Below are 12,551 nucleotides of genomic sequence, written 5' to 3' on the forward strand. Positions count from 1 at the left end.
TGCTTATTAAACTTTCTTAGAAATTGAATGCTCAAAGCCTGATCTCTATAAACATACTATACCTATTCAGTCTTGTTATCCAAAATGCAGTAAAGGGGAGAGACAGCAGGTAAGCTCACCATTTCTAGAGCACAATAACTAAAAATTGCAAATGTGTGACCAATCATCCTCATGCTCGCTAGTACAAGCAAAGTGGAAGAAGAGCGCTAGAATTAAGATGCACCTGTCCCACCTTCTGAACTGTAATTTCCAGAAATGGTAGGAAGAAATCAGACTGTGCCATTTTGTTGGAGGCAGAAGTAGACATCAGGGGATTTGCATTGGATCGGTTCAACTTGTTCTTTACCGAATGAATCCAAAGGTTTGCCATTGGAGACCAGTTATCCTCCATGTGGGATTTATCTGTGGGATTCCACAGGACGCAATCCTATCCCCCTTGCTCTTCAATCTCTACGTAAAGCCTTTAGGCTAAATCATTTGTAGTTTTGTGATCGGCAGTCCTTGATATGTTGACTATACTCAGGCCTATTTATCCTTATCCAGTTCTCCTGGGCCTTGACCTGGATGATCCAGGATAGCCTCAACTTGTCAGATGTTGAAACCCAGATGTGTTTGCCTCTGGTTAGTAGTTGGATAGGAGACCAGCAAGGAAGTGCAGAGTTGCTACTCAGACGCAGGCAATGGCAAACCACCCCAGAATGCCCGTCCCCCCACCAGGATGGCAAAGGGACCCGGCAACCCTACCTATGCTCCACCATGACATCTTCACTCATCTGAGCAGGGCCTTCTCTGGGTACCACCCTACAAAACAACAACCACCTTCTCCATTGTGCCTCCATCTTATGGAATGATTTGCCTGTTGAGGTCAGGAAGGCTCCCAGTCTGCTGGCTTTCCAAAAACTATGCAAAACAAAATTATTCAAGAGGGCTTTTTGCACAGAAAATAGGGCTACAGTACGACAAAACAATTCAGAGAGAAGCTTGAGGAAAATGTTGGGGACTGTAGAGCAGGAGTCCCCAAACTTTTCAAGCCTGCAGGCACCTTTTGAATTTTGACACAGAGTAGTGGGCACAGCCACAAAATGGCTGCAGCAGATTACTTTTAGTCTCACAGTGGAGATCCTTTTGCTGCAACGGCAGCGGCTACCAAAGCAGTGTTTTTTAAAAACCTGTAAAACCAATCAAATCTCTAATGGCTGACCAGAAACCTTGCTGGGAAAAGGCCTACCTGGCCATGCCCACTTTCTAAAAACATTCAGCAGGCACCAGGAAAGGTGCTGGAAGGTACCATGTTGGTGACCCCTGCTGTAGAGTACTATATTTCACTTGTACTATCTGTTGCTTTAAGTAAGTTTCTAGTATGCAATTTGATTGAAGGTCAAAGAAGACGGGGACGGCAAAGGATGAGATGGTTAGACAGTGTCATAGATGCAACGAACATGAAGTTGAGCCAACTTCAGAGGATGGCGGAAGACCGGAAGGCATGGCGTGATCTGGTCCATGGGGTCGCAAAGAGTCGGACTCGACTGTGTGACTGAACAACAACAACAGTATGCAATTTCTGCTTTGTTTAATGTGTAATGTTAATACTTATGCCATGTTTCACCAATATTTTTGATCTCTGGTTGGTTCCAGATTCTTTTATAGAGTCAAACCTTGCTTACTCATACAAGATCCACCTGTTTTGCATTTTGTAACGACATATTGCTGGATGATGAAAGACCGGATGAGTTTATGGCTAATGATTTTTAAAAATCCACTTTCCTTCCCCCTTTTGGGTTTTACGGAAACGGTTCTCTTTAATTGCAGGCCGTGAATGTTGTAATATCGGTTGCAGCTTTATTATGTAACACGTTTCTTTCTCTGGGTTGTATCTTGATCTTATTTAATGTAACATGTTTCTTTCTCTGGGTTGCATCTTGATCTTATATTCTATCTGGCTAAACTAGTTCTTCTGTTAACAAAAAAAAAGCATGGTTTGCGAATGAATACATTTATATTTTCCAGTCAGAGTATTAAAAAACAACAAAAACACCATACCAAACGGTTTTTGGCCACCCCTGAGTCTTGGAAGGTGGGGCCAGTCCAGCCAACCCCCTTGCCCTGTAATGCCAGCCCCACCTGGGCTGGTTGGACTGGTTTGAAAGTCCAAGGGAAAGCAGAGGGAAGGCAATGCAAAGCATTGCAGCTTCCAGAAGGAGCCGTCCTCCGGTAACTGGATTTACCTCCTAGCGATCGGAGCAAGCTCAGTTTTGTTTCCTCAGGTGGAAAAGTGAGTCGCAAAGCAGGGAGGTGGGTTGGGAGGAGCAGGTAACAGGGAGAAGGGTGTGTGTGTGCCATGCAGAGTTTATGTATGCCTGTCACCGGCTAGGTAAGATCCATTTTCTTTGTTTTCAATTTCCCCCCCGTACTCCCCCCCCCTTAAATCGTCCTCCCCTGCCAATTTACTTCTGACTTGCCTCCTGTTCTAAACTGGCTTCGAAGAGTTTCCAGTTTCCTGATGGTGCTTTGTCGCTTCCTTCTCTTTTTACACCGGCTGGCCTGGTTTCTGCCCGCGAGACTTTGGTAGGGGTGGGAATAGTTGTAAAACGATCAAGGTATCCTGAATGAGGTGGATTAGTTTTCCCTTTCCCCGTCGCGGGTTAAGTATTTTCCGTGTGATCATCCTTGAAATATTATCTTGTTTACTATTACTATCCCCCCCCCCCCCCCACTCCGGTCGTATATAACACGGTGTAGCGCTGGAATGTGTGTGTGTGTGCCAGGCCGCCTGAGCAATTAGAAAAGGGCTTCTTTGAGCATAACAAAGCGTTACAGAGTGCCCTCACATAGGTTGGGGACTACAGAGGTGGACATTTTCAGGCAGGTATTAACCTCTAGCACCTCTGACCTTAGGAATTCACCAGAGTAGGGGGCCTCAGTGTCAGAACGAAGCAATAGCCTTGACGTTCCCCTCCATAGTCTCTGGAGTGGCAAAACCGAATGTTCTTGAACAATTTTGGAGTGGGAAGGTCCTTTTTCTAGTAAGTCCTGACTCTAGTCTTTTCCCCTCCTTAGATTGTAACTATTTTCCCTCCTGCGTTCTACATATTGCTGCTATAGGGAGCAATCCTAAAGCAGATCTACTTGGAAATAGGATCCATTTTATTCAGTGGGGCTTACTTCCAGGAAAGTGTATTTAGAATTGCAATAGCACAGTAGGGATGTAAGAGAGATATGGACTCAGAAGTGCCTCATTTGAATCTTGGTCACTGGAATGAACTAAATGGCCTTAAGCACACTGAATCTCAGCCTGGTCTCAGCCTGCTGTGAAGGTTTGTGATAGTAATTGCCTACCTTACAAGGCTGTTGTAGGGATTGTGGCTCAGTTCAGATTTTGGAACAAGTCAAATTTTAGATTTTTGACACTAGGGAAAATAACAGGGGAGGGTAAGGGTAAACGAATATGAGTCAATGCAACAACAGCTCCTTCATAAGCGAATATTGGGTTAAATGTAAAAAAAAATTGCCTTGGAAGCACAGAAGCTTTACACATGATCCCTGATTCACTACCTTTCCGGTTAAGGGGAATATGCTATTCAAACAAATTACAAAGATGATCTGACTCCAATGGTAACAAGAGAAAGAAATTTTACTTACAAAAATAGAAGTGCATCTTACATGGCATATTAATGTAGATACATTTATTTAACCTATTGTGAACAGAGTAACTTTAAGAAAAAGTTAACTTGCTATGGCTCCAAGCCCAGGTAAGAGAGAGAAGAGGGGTCCTATATAAGATGAAACAGAAGGCAAGCAAGGGCCAAAGAGGCTCATTATCTGACCAATGAGAGGGTGGGGCCAAGTGTAACTGAGTGAGAGAATTCTCTTAACCCTTTCCCTCCCAGATCCTCTTGTATACAGAGTTACAATATCCGATCTCCACAACGGTCCTTATTTACCAAGCAAAGTTCCAGTTTTTTGTTACTATCCTTAATAAATTGCTGTTTGAGCCAGTTTGGTGTAGTGGTTAAGTGTGTGGACTCTAATCTGAGAGAACTGGGTTTGATTCCCCACTCCTCTACTTGCAGCTGCTGGATGACCTTGGGCAAGCCATAGTTCTGTCAGAGCTGTTCTTGAAAAAGAGCAGTTTCTATCAGAGCTCTCTCAGCCCCACTTACCTCACAGGGTGTCTGTTGTGGGGAGGGGAAGGGAAAGGAGACTGTAAGCTGCTCTGAGACTCTGAGTGAAGGGTAGGGTATAAATCCAATCTCCTCCTCCTCCTCTTCTCTTCCTTTGGAGGATGCATTGTTAAAACCTTGTGAGTGCAAATTACTTTCATTGCTTCAGGGTTCAGTTCCCTCCTCAGCATCTCTGCAAGTGAAATCTCTGCCTGAGTGGATAAGTCTTGTCTGGAGTGCTGATCTGCACAGGTCAGTGCCTGCACATGAACGGGTGATGAGTGCACAGCCTGTAGTTTAATATCCTGCAGTTGCTGAGTTCTCTTTTAAAGTGTGATGGCATGTTATCAGGCAACTGTGCTTTTCTAATCTATCTTGAATAAACACCATCTTGGCTTTTAAATCAACAGAAGACCAGCTATAGCAAAGTAGTGCCTTGAACAATGCATTGGAGCTAAGGGAGATGTGAGCAGTGCCTTTTGGTATAAGAATGGGGTGTTGCCAACATCTTATTTTCATCTATGACACACTGCTGGGAATGGAATCTCAGGTCTGGGAATGAGGACTAAGGAATAAAGGCAGGCGGAAAGACTTCTACCAGGATGTGAGCAGTGCCTTTTGGTATAAGAACGGGGTGAGGACTAAGGTATAAAGGCAGGCGGAAAGACTTCTACCTGCAGTGTGCGGTGGTCCCATCTCTTCCCTCCCACGGCAGCCCCAAAAGTACTCCAGATCTCTCCGCAAAAAGATGAGGAGAACATTTTGAACTGCTGCAGGAGGGAGGAAGAAAACTGCAGGTAATGCTCCCTCTAAGCTGTGGAGTCTTGTGAGCAAAAATTCTATTTTGTGAGCTACTGGCATTAAAGTTGTGAGCAAGCGATTTGGCTCCTGCATAAATTAGTTGGCTCTGCAGCCATCCTTCCTGAGCTAAGACAAAAACATGTGACCCGGAGGCTCAAGAACTGTGAACTAGCTCACGCTAATTCAGCTTAGAGGGAACACTGACTGCAGGTGGAAGTCCTTTTGTCTGTGGAAATGCTTGTCTGGACCCAACCCAATAACTTTACAAAAGAAATGAGTTTTGAGGAGGGATTTGAAAGGCAGAGGGATGGGAGTGGTGCCACATTTGGGAAGACGTTTCTGGAGTAAGGGACAGCGCAGCAAGGGAGAATGCGTAGAGCTGCTGAAAGGAGTGGAAGACTGTTGGGCTGCTTGGCTAACCCCCCCACCCCCGGATAAACATCTTCCAGCCTTGGCAATAGGCCAAGAAGGAAACATTCTGGTTAAGTTTGGTTCTGGCTTCTAGCCAGGCTGTAGCTCTACATTAGGCAGAGCCCGCTTCTGTCTCCAGTCAAAATCACGAGCAGAGAAGTCCATACCAGATTGTGTTGCTTCCACTCCAAGCTTGATGTTTGACATCTCTCTCTTAAAGATTAACCAGATGGACTAGAACTCCTTTTATTTATTCTTTCATGTGCCCCGTGGAAAAAAAAATATTGGCTGTGAGATTTCCTTGCTAGCAGCAAGGTTTGCTTGTCTCAGAGTCCTAGTTTACAGAACGTCGATGATGTCATCTCATGCATGCGTGTCTTTAAAGCTTGTGTGTGCTTTTCCATCCCTTTTGTAGAAGAAGGACTGTGCCCGAGAAAATGAGATGGCCCACCGCCTAAACTTTCCACAGATGACCACCTCTACTTCCCAAATCTACACAGAGGTATTTTGCTCTCCTGAAACACATTGTTTGTGAGTTAAGAAGAGATCGCAGTCATGGACATCTAGCTTGATGAACTTTTGCAACACAGGGGGTTGCCAGAGGCTGGAACAGCCCTGAAAAGGGTTGGAGACCCAAAATGGCAGCCGCCAGTTCTGTTACCCCTTCTGAGGAGGTGGCGTTGGTGGCTTTCGGGAAGGACTTGCCCAGGGACAAGGTGAACCAAAGCTACCCTCAAGAGCAGAGTTCTGAGGATCCTGAGGCTACCCTACGATGGAATGATGCGTGTCACAGTTCCGCTTGTGAGACTGCAGCACTTGAAGTATCTAAGAGTGACATGAGGCCTAGTCCTGAGGGGAGCAGAGAAGATGCCAAGGGGGGCCCTCTTGTGGGTGATGAGGCCTTCTACAAAGCTCCCACCACCAGGGAGGAGGATGGGGAGAGCAATGGAATGCCTGAAGCGGCAGCTCACGTCTTTGTTCCCATTGACCCCTGTTGCATTGAACACACCCCGACGGGGGATGAGAAGAAGAGGAAACAACACGAATGCGAAGAGGAAATTGTGCTCTGTGAAAAGGAGAAGGGCGACTCTGAGAAGCAGAATTTCATCTCTCGTGGTTACTCAGCACACTTTGACGACTTGCCTAGCTGTGATGGAGAGCGAGCCAAGTCGTACTCTGAGAGGCTGGAGTGCCTTCTGTGCCGCAACTGTAACTCTACCAACCTGAAGGCCGTGGCCTCCATGATTGGAGCCACAATAATTTTCCCTTGCCTGATTTATGGCGCGTATGTCTTCCTGCCCTTTGACGCACCTCTGATGCCCACCATGAGCACCCGCTTGGTTTACACACTTCGCTGTGGCGTGTTTGCCACTTTCCCAATCATTATAGGTAAGCAAAACTATGTACTTTGTGTTTCTTCAGCAAGAGAAGGGTGGTTATAAGAAAGGAAGGATTTCCTGGCAGGCTCAGTAGCTCAGCATCTTGCCTACTAAAAGTAGCCAGCTAGATGCCCCATGCAGGGGCTCATAAACAAACTCTGGTGGGCAAATCCCAGGCTACCTCTACTCATGCATCTTACAACAAGTTTTATTCTGCAGTCCTCATTAATTGTACAAATATATTTTCAATGATAATGTCTTAATCTTTTGCCTGTTCTGGGGAGGCAGGAAGCAATGAGGCCCCACCTCTGCTCAGCCCCTCTGTTACGTTTGATATTTTACTTTTTCGTCTTTTGTATTCTAGGATCTTGCTTTTATTGGGCATGGGGAGATGTGATTCTTGATGCCGAATTCTTTGCCCAGTGCCAGATTTTGCATTTTTGCTGGGGAAGAAGCTCATGCCTGCTTCCTACAGATACTTTTAAGGATATTTTTGTCTTCCTGTTCGGAATCTTGTGTTATTTAGAAATGTACATCGTCTAAGTAGTTCGGCAGCTTCAGAAGCACACTTGCTGCACTGTGGTGAGCTTTGGGAAAACCTGTTCTGTCAGTTTGCAGCAGAAGCCACTTTACACAGCAGTGATTGGCCAGCATTTGGAACATCACAGTTCTGTCTCTCCCCCGTTGCATCCCCAGAACCATTTTACAGCTTTGTTAAGATAGGCTTTCCTTGTTCCCGGGGAGGGGGGGACAACCCTGATCAAATATTAAGCTACGTTTAGAAGGTTGACAGTCCACCTTGCAAACTGTGGAAAGGAACAAGACCAGATGACTGAAATCAGTGTTTGGAGTACTTTAAGTACACCTGTTGGATAAATTGGGAAGGCTAGGGAAGCAGGGGACACACACCTAGAAGAGGGGAGAAAAGCCACTTTGGAGTTTCTTGTTAAGAGTATGCTCCTCCTTAAATCTTCTAAATATAAAAGGATCATGGTAATTAACAGCATGTACAGACTTAACCAAAATAACATGGCAAAATTGTGAAAAAATTCTCAGAAAATGCTATAAGCCATGAATTGAATGCATTTAACAATGAAGTGCAAAACCACACACCCAAATGTCTAATTTACTGTCCTTAGCTATATATCATCCATCTCAATCTCGTATCAAAGTGAATGAATATGTATCAAAGATGTTTGACAATTCTAAGTTGCATTGAGTCCATCTCAAAATAATATAACAAAGTGTCCTCAGAAGTCCTCTGTAATGAAATTAAAGTTCGTGACACGCTCAGAGCCTGACTTGAATTATATCGGTTTGTTTTGTAAATAAGGAGGCAGCTGCATTCTGTTGTTAATATCTGGGCAATAATGGTGATTGGCCACTCGAATAAGAGGATCAACAGCTCTTGATAAAGAGATTTCTTGAGACGGTCGCTATCGAATGTCCCTCAAGGTTTTGGATCTGTTCCAGCTGATGTTATATTGCCCTTAATTTGATAACAGTCCTTGTTAAGTGAATAGCTAAACTACGTGACGATAACCTGAAGAAGTTTGGTGTGTCACAAACTTTAATTTTCACTTCAGAGGACTTCTACGGACACTTTGTTATATTATTTCGAGATAGACTCAATGCAACTTTGAATTGTCAAGCATCTTTGATACATATTCATTCAGTTTGAGATGGATGATATAGATAGCTTAGGACAGTAAATTAGACACTTTGATGTGTTTCTTGTACTTTATTATATCATTCTTCTTAAATCTTCAGCATGTGGTGGTATGGAGGAGGGTGTGGCAGTGAACATCGATGGGTGTGGTGTGTCAGTGTGTAGAACAGTGGCAGTGTAGGACCAGCAAATTCCCACTCTGCCATGAAGCTCACTGAGTGATCTCAGTCTTGTTTGTTGGTTTAAGATATTTCTGCCCTGCTTTTCTCCTATACATACAACTCTGTTGCTAACTTCCAGCCAGTGTTCCCTCTAAGCTGAGTTAGTGTGAGCTAGCTCACAGTTTTTTTAGCCTCCGGCTCACACATTTTTGTCTTAGCTCAGGAAGGATGGCTCCAGAGCAAACTAATTTATGCAGCAGCCAAATCGCTCGCTCACAACTTTAATGCCAGGAGCTCACAAAGTAGAATTTTTGCTCACAAGATTCCACAGCTTAGAGAGTGCATTGTTCCAGCCTAACGTACTTTGGAAGGTGTCATGAGCATAGGATGAGAGAGAAGCATGTTTGCTACTCTGAGTTCTTTGGAGAAAGGGCGGGATCAATGTGTCATCATGAAATATGCTTCTGGCGATGTCCAAATAGTTACTGCCTCCGTTCCCCTCCAGGGAGTTCAGAGAATGTTGGTTTCACAACACCCCTGGTAAAGTAGGAGGGTGAGAAGATTTCAAGTATCTCAGCTAGAGATGTAACTTTACTGTAAAGTTGTTTAACTGGCTGCCTTTGATGAACCAATTAGGTGGTGTATAACCAACCTGATTAGATCTAAGTATTGCATAACCTCAGTGATACTGCAACTGAGAGAGGCGCCTGGACTGACTCCTCACTTCCTCTGCCCTTCATTATTTTATTATACTTTATAGCTTGCTCTTCAGCCGAAGTCTGGCTAACCAAAGTGACGAAATTACATTGTAAGAAAGGATGTGTGGGTGAGTCACAGCCATAAGATAGTGGAAACGTTTGTGTTGATAAAGGGAGGCGTGCTGCATGTCTCACAATTATGACATGGTCAGAGGCACTGAGAACACATTCTGAATCTAAGCCCTGTTAAAAACAAATAAGTTATGGTCATGATTGTGGCTAGGGTTGGAGTTCCAACTTCTCTGTGCCAGAAAGCTCACACAGAAGTGGGTGCCATTTTGGGGTTCCATTGCACAGCTGCAGAATTGAATAGTCAAACTAAGAATTACATGCTTTAGCAGACGGCCACAGAGATGAGTTTGAAAAGGCCCAAGCAGCCCTAGGTAGCACTTCTGAGCAGTTTGTTGTTGTTCAGTCACACAGTCGAGTCCGTGACCCCATGGACCACATCATGCCGGGCTCTCCTGTCTTCCGCATCCTCTGGAGTTGGCTCAATTTCATGTTCGTTTAATCGATAACACTGTCTAACCACCTCATCCTTTGCCGTCCCCGTCTTCTTTGACCTTCAATCATTCCCAGCATCAGGGTCTCCTCCAGCGAGTGCTCCCTTCTCAGGCACTCATGTAAAAGGCAAGAAAGGGGTTGGTCTTTGGATTAAAGCTGTAACTAGAAAAACATAATCGTGCCATAATAGTAATCACCACATGCCTCACTTGAGGGGTCAGGGTAAGATTAAACGATGGGCTGATTGATTCTGCTTTTCCCTCCTGATGCTGACACCCCCTGTGAGATGGGTTGGGCAGAAGGCAAATAACCGGGCCGAGATCACTCAGTGAGCATCATGGCTCAAATGGGGCTTTGGATTCAAGTCTACAAGTCCAACACTCTGACCTCTGTTCTGCATCTTTGACCCTCTTTTCAATAGTTCAAAATATATCAGTAACATATTCTGCAATGGCTGCTGTGTATGGAGCAGCAAAGCGGTGTGCTGTATGGCACTTCTAGTCCTCATGTGCACAAACAGCTGCCATTGACCATAGATGTTATTCACATGGATGTGTGCTATAGACAGGATGTATCCATTCCCCACTGTGAGACTGTGTTCCTGGGGAAGGAGCTGAACCCTGAAGGATAACTTGGGTAGCAACTCGCATTTAAAAAAATGAAAACGGTATCCCCAAAGGTAAGAATAGAGAGAGAACAGGGAACTGTACCCAGTAGCTTGGGACAGTTGGAGCATCGCTAAAGAGCAGAGTCATGCATGCTTGTATTATTTATGTAGGTCCCAGAATACAGCTTTGCTTAGAATTGAACTAGACAGGGTTTTTTTACAAGTTGGGTATGAGTTCTCCAACCTGACGTTCAGACCATCAGGCACACATCATGTTGTTGGGATCAGGACCAATTTTTATTTATTTATCAATGCTCCCTCTAAGCTGTGGAGCCTTGTGAGCTAGAGGGAACAATGAACAGAACCATGGTGGAGGGGGAAAGTGGCTTTAGCCTTCTCCTGTGCTGTTTTCCCAACCTGAAACAGTACAGGCACAGCTCCCCCCCACAAAAAACCCCCCCAAAAAACCCAACCAACCCAGGTCAAATAACACTCCCAGACTCTTTCAGGATGGGAAAACAGTTGGGCACTGGCACAGGATTCTGCCCTTCCTTTAGTACAGTAAACACCTTATCCCTGGTATCTACTACAAAAAAATCATGTTTTGATGTTCAGATTTGCTATCATTTTTGCCTTTCCATTTCAGGCATGGTTGTGTATGGAGTGTCCCGCCTCTGCTTCTCCTCCCTACAACCCTTTGGGGAGCTGCGGCGGGAAGTGGAGATCCACCGCCACTACGTGTCCCAGTCGGTCCACCTTTTCATCCTGTACTTCTTCAACATCGCCGTTCTCTCCACTTACCTGCCTCAGGAAGGCCTCAAGCTCATTCCTTTGCTGACGGCCCTCTTTGCCATTTCACGGTAAGAGAAGCTTTCGTGCCAGCATCCTCCCACAACTATGGCTCTCTTAGTAAATTCTCCCTGGTAAGGCTGATGGGTAGCTGGGGAAATGTATCCGGCGCAAGGAGTTTAACCCAGACCATTACAGTGGAGGAAGTATGGGAGGAGTATCTGTCTGACATACTATGAGGAGCAGCCAGCGTTTCATCATTTAACTGACATGCTGCTTTTCTCCCCCATGAAGTCTCAAAATGGCTTCAGACATTGTTCTCCTCAAACACAACCCTGTGAGACAGGCATATAGTCACCCAGTGAGCTCTCACATCAGAGTTGGGATGCGGACCTGGTTCTCCTAGGTCCCAGTCCAGAACTCTAACCACTGAGGAGAAGTATCGTGAAGAAGCTATCCATGAAAACAAAGAACGATCGAGTACCTACATAAATAAAAGATATTCTGGAAGCAGGGCCTGTGATAACAATTCCACAAATTGGGGGAGAACTCATATTTAGTTCTTTTCCATTCACAAATAAAAACCCGTTTTCACAAACTGGGTCTGTTTCTCTCTGGAGAAATGACCAGGCTGGCTAAACTGCTGCAGTAGGCCACGAAACTACATAATATTTCTGTTGGATAGAAGGATCCGTACAGACACTCCTTCCAGAAATACCCAAATAACTTCCAAGGGGTAACTGCTGTTCCTTCAAGTATTTCCCATCTTTTTGTTCCTTGGGCATATTGAGGTCTTAAAGTTGGGATTATAATTTTATTTACTTCCATGATTGGGTTTTTAGTGTGCAGCAAAATTTATTTATTTATTTTTCAGATTTTTACCTCACCCTCCTGGCCGAAGCTGGCTCAGGGCGGCTCACATGAAAACAGATAATTACATTAAAACATAGTTGTGGTTAAAACAAATATAAAATCATAATAAAGTGCTAGTGGTTCTTCATAGTCATATAACAGTATCAGCTAGGGCTGCCAAGCCGCGGCGGGGGATCCACATGTCTTTACAGGATCCCTGCCGCGGGGGACAGCGATACGCGTTGCACCGCCGTCGCCAGGATGTGACGCTATGCGTCGCTCTGGCAACGGGGCTGTTTGGAGTCCCGTTGTCAGAGCGACAGGTAGCGTCACATCCTGGCGACGGCAGTGCAACGCGTATCGCTGTCCCCGGCGGCAGGGATCCCGTAAAGACATGCAGATCCCCCGCCGCAGCTTGGCAGCCCTAGTATCAGCCAGTGTAGAACATTCTCTGCTCGCA

General features: G+C 45.1%; 1 protein-coding gene across 1 annotated transcript in view; it reads left to right on the top strand.

The window, feature by feature from the left end:
* The first annotated feature begins 2,180 nt into the window (after positions 1-2,180).
* The window catches only part of TMEM79 (transmembrane protein 79), a 12,330-nt gene continuing 1,959 nt past the window's right edge, over positions 2,181-12,551 (top strand). Inside the window, exons 1-3 of the mRNA XM_015410831.1 lie at positions 2,181-2,272; positions 5,788-6,761; positions 11,097-11,310. Coding sequence (XP_015266317.1) covers positions 6,011-6,761; positions 11,097-11,310 — 965 coding nt within the window. The 5' untranslated portion in view covers positions 2,181-2,272; positions 5,788-6,010. The remainder of the gene's footprint in view (positions 2,273-5,787; positions 6,762-11,096; positions 11,311-12,551) is intronic.

The sequence above is a fragment of the Gekko japonicus genome, unplaced genomic scaffold, assembly GCF_001447785.1.
Source record: "Gekko japonicus isolate JY-2015 unplaced genomic scaffold, Gekko_japonicus_V1.1 scaffold42, whole genome shotgun sequence".
NCBI classification, from domain to species: Eukaryota; Metazoa; Chordata; class Lepidosauria; order Squamata; family Gekkonidae; genus Gekko; species Gekko japonicus.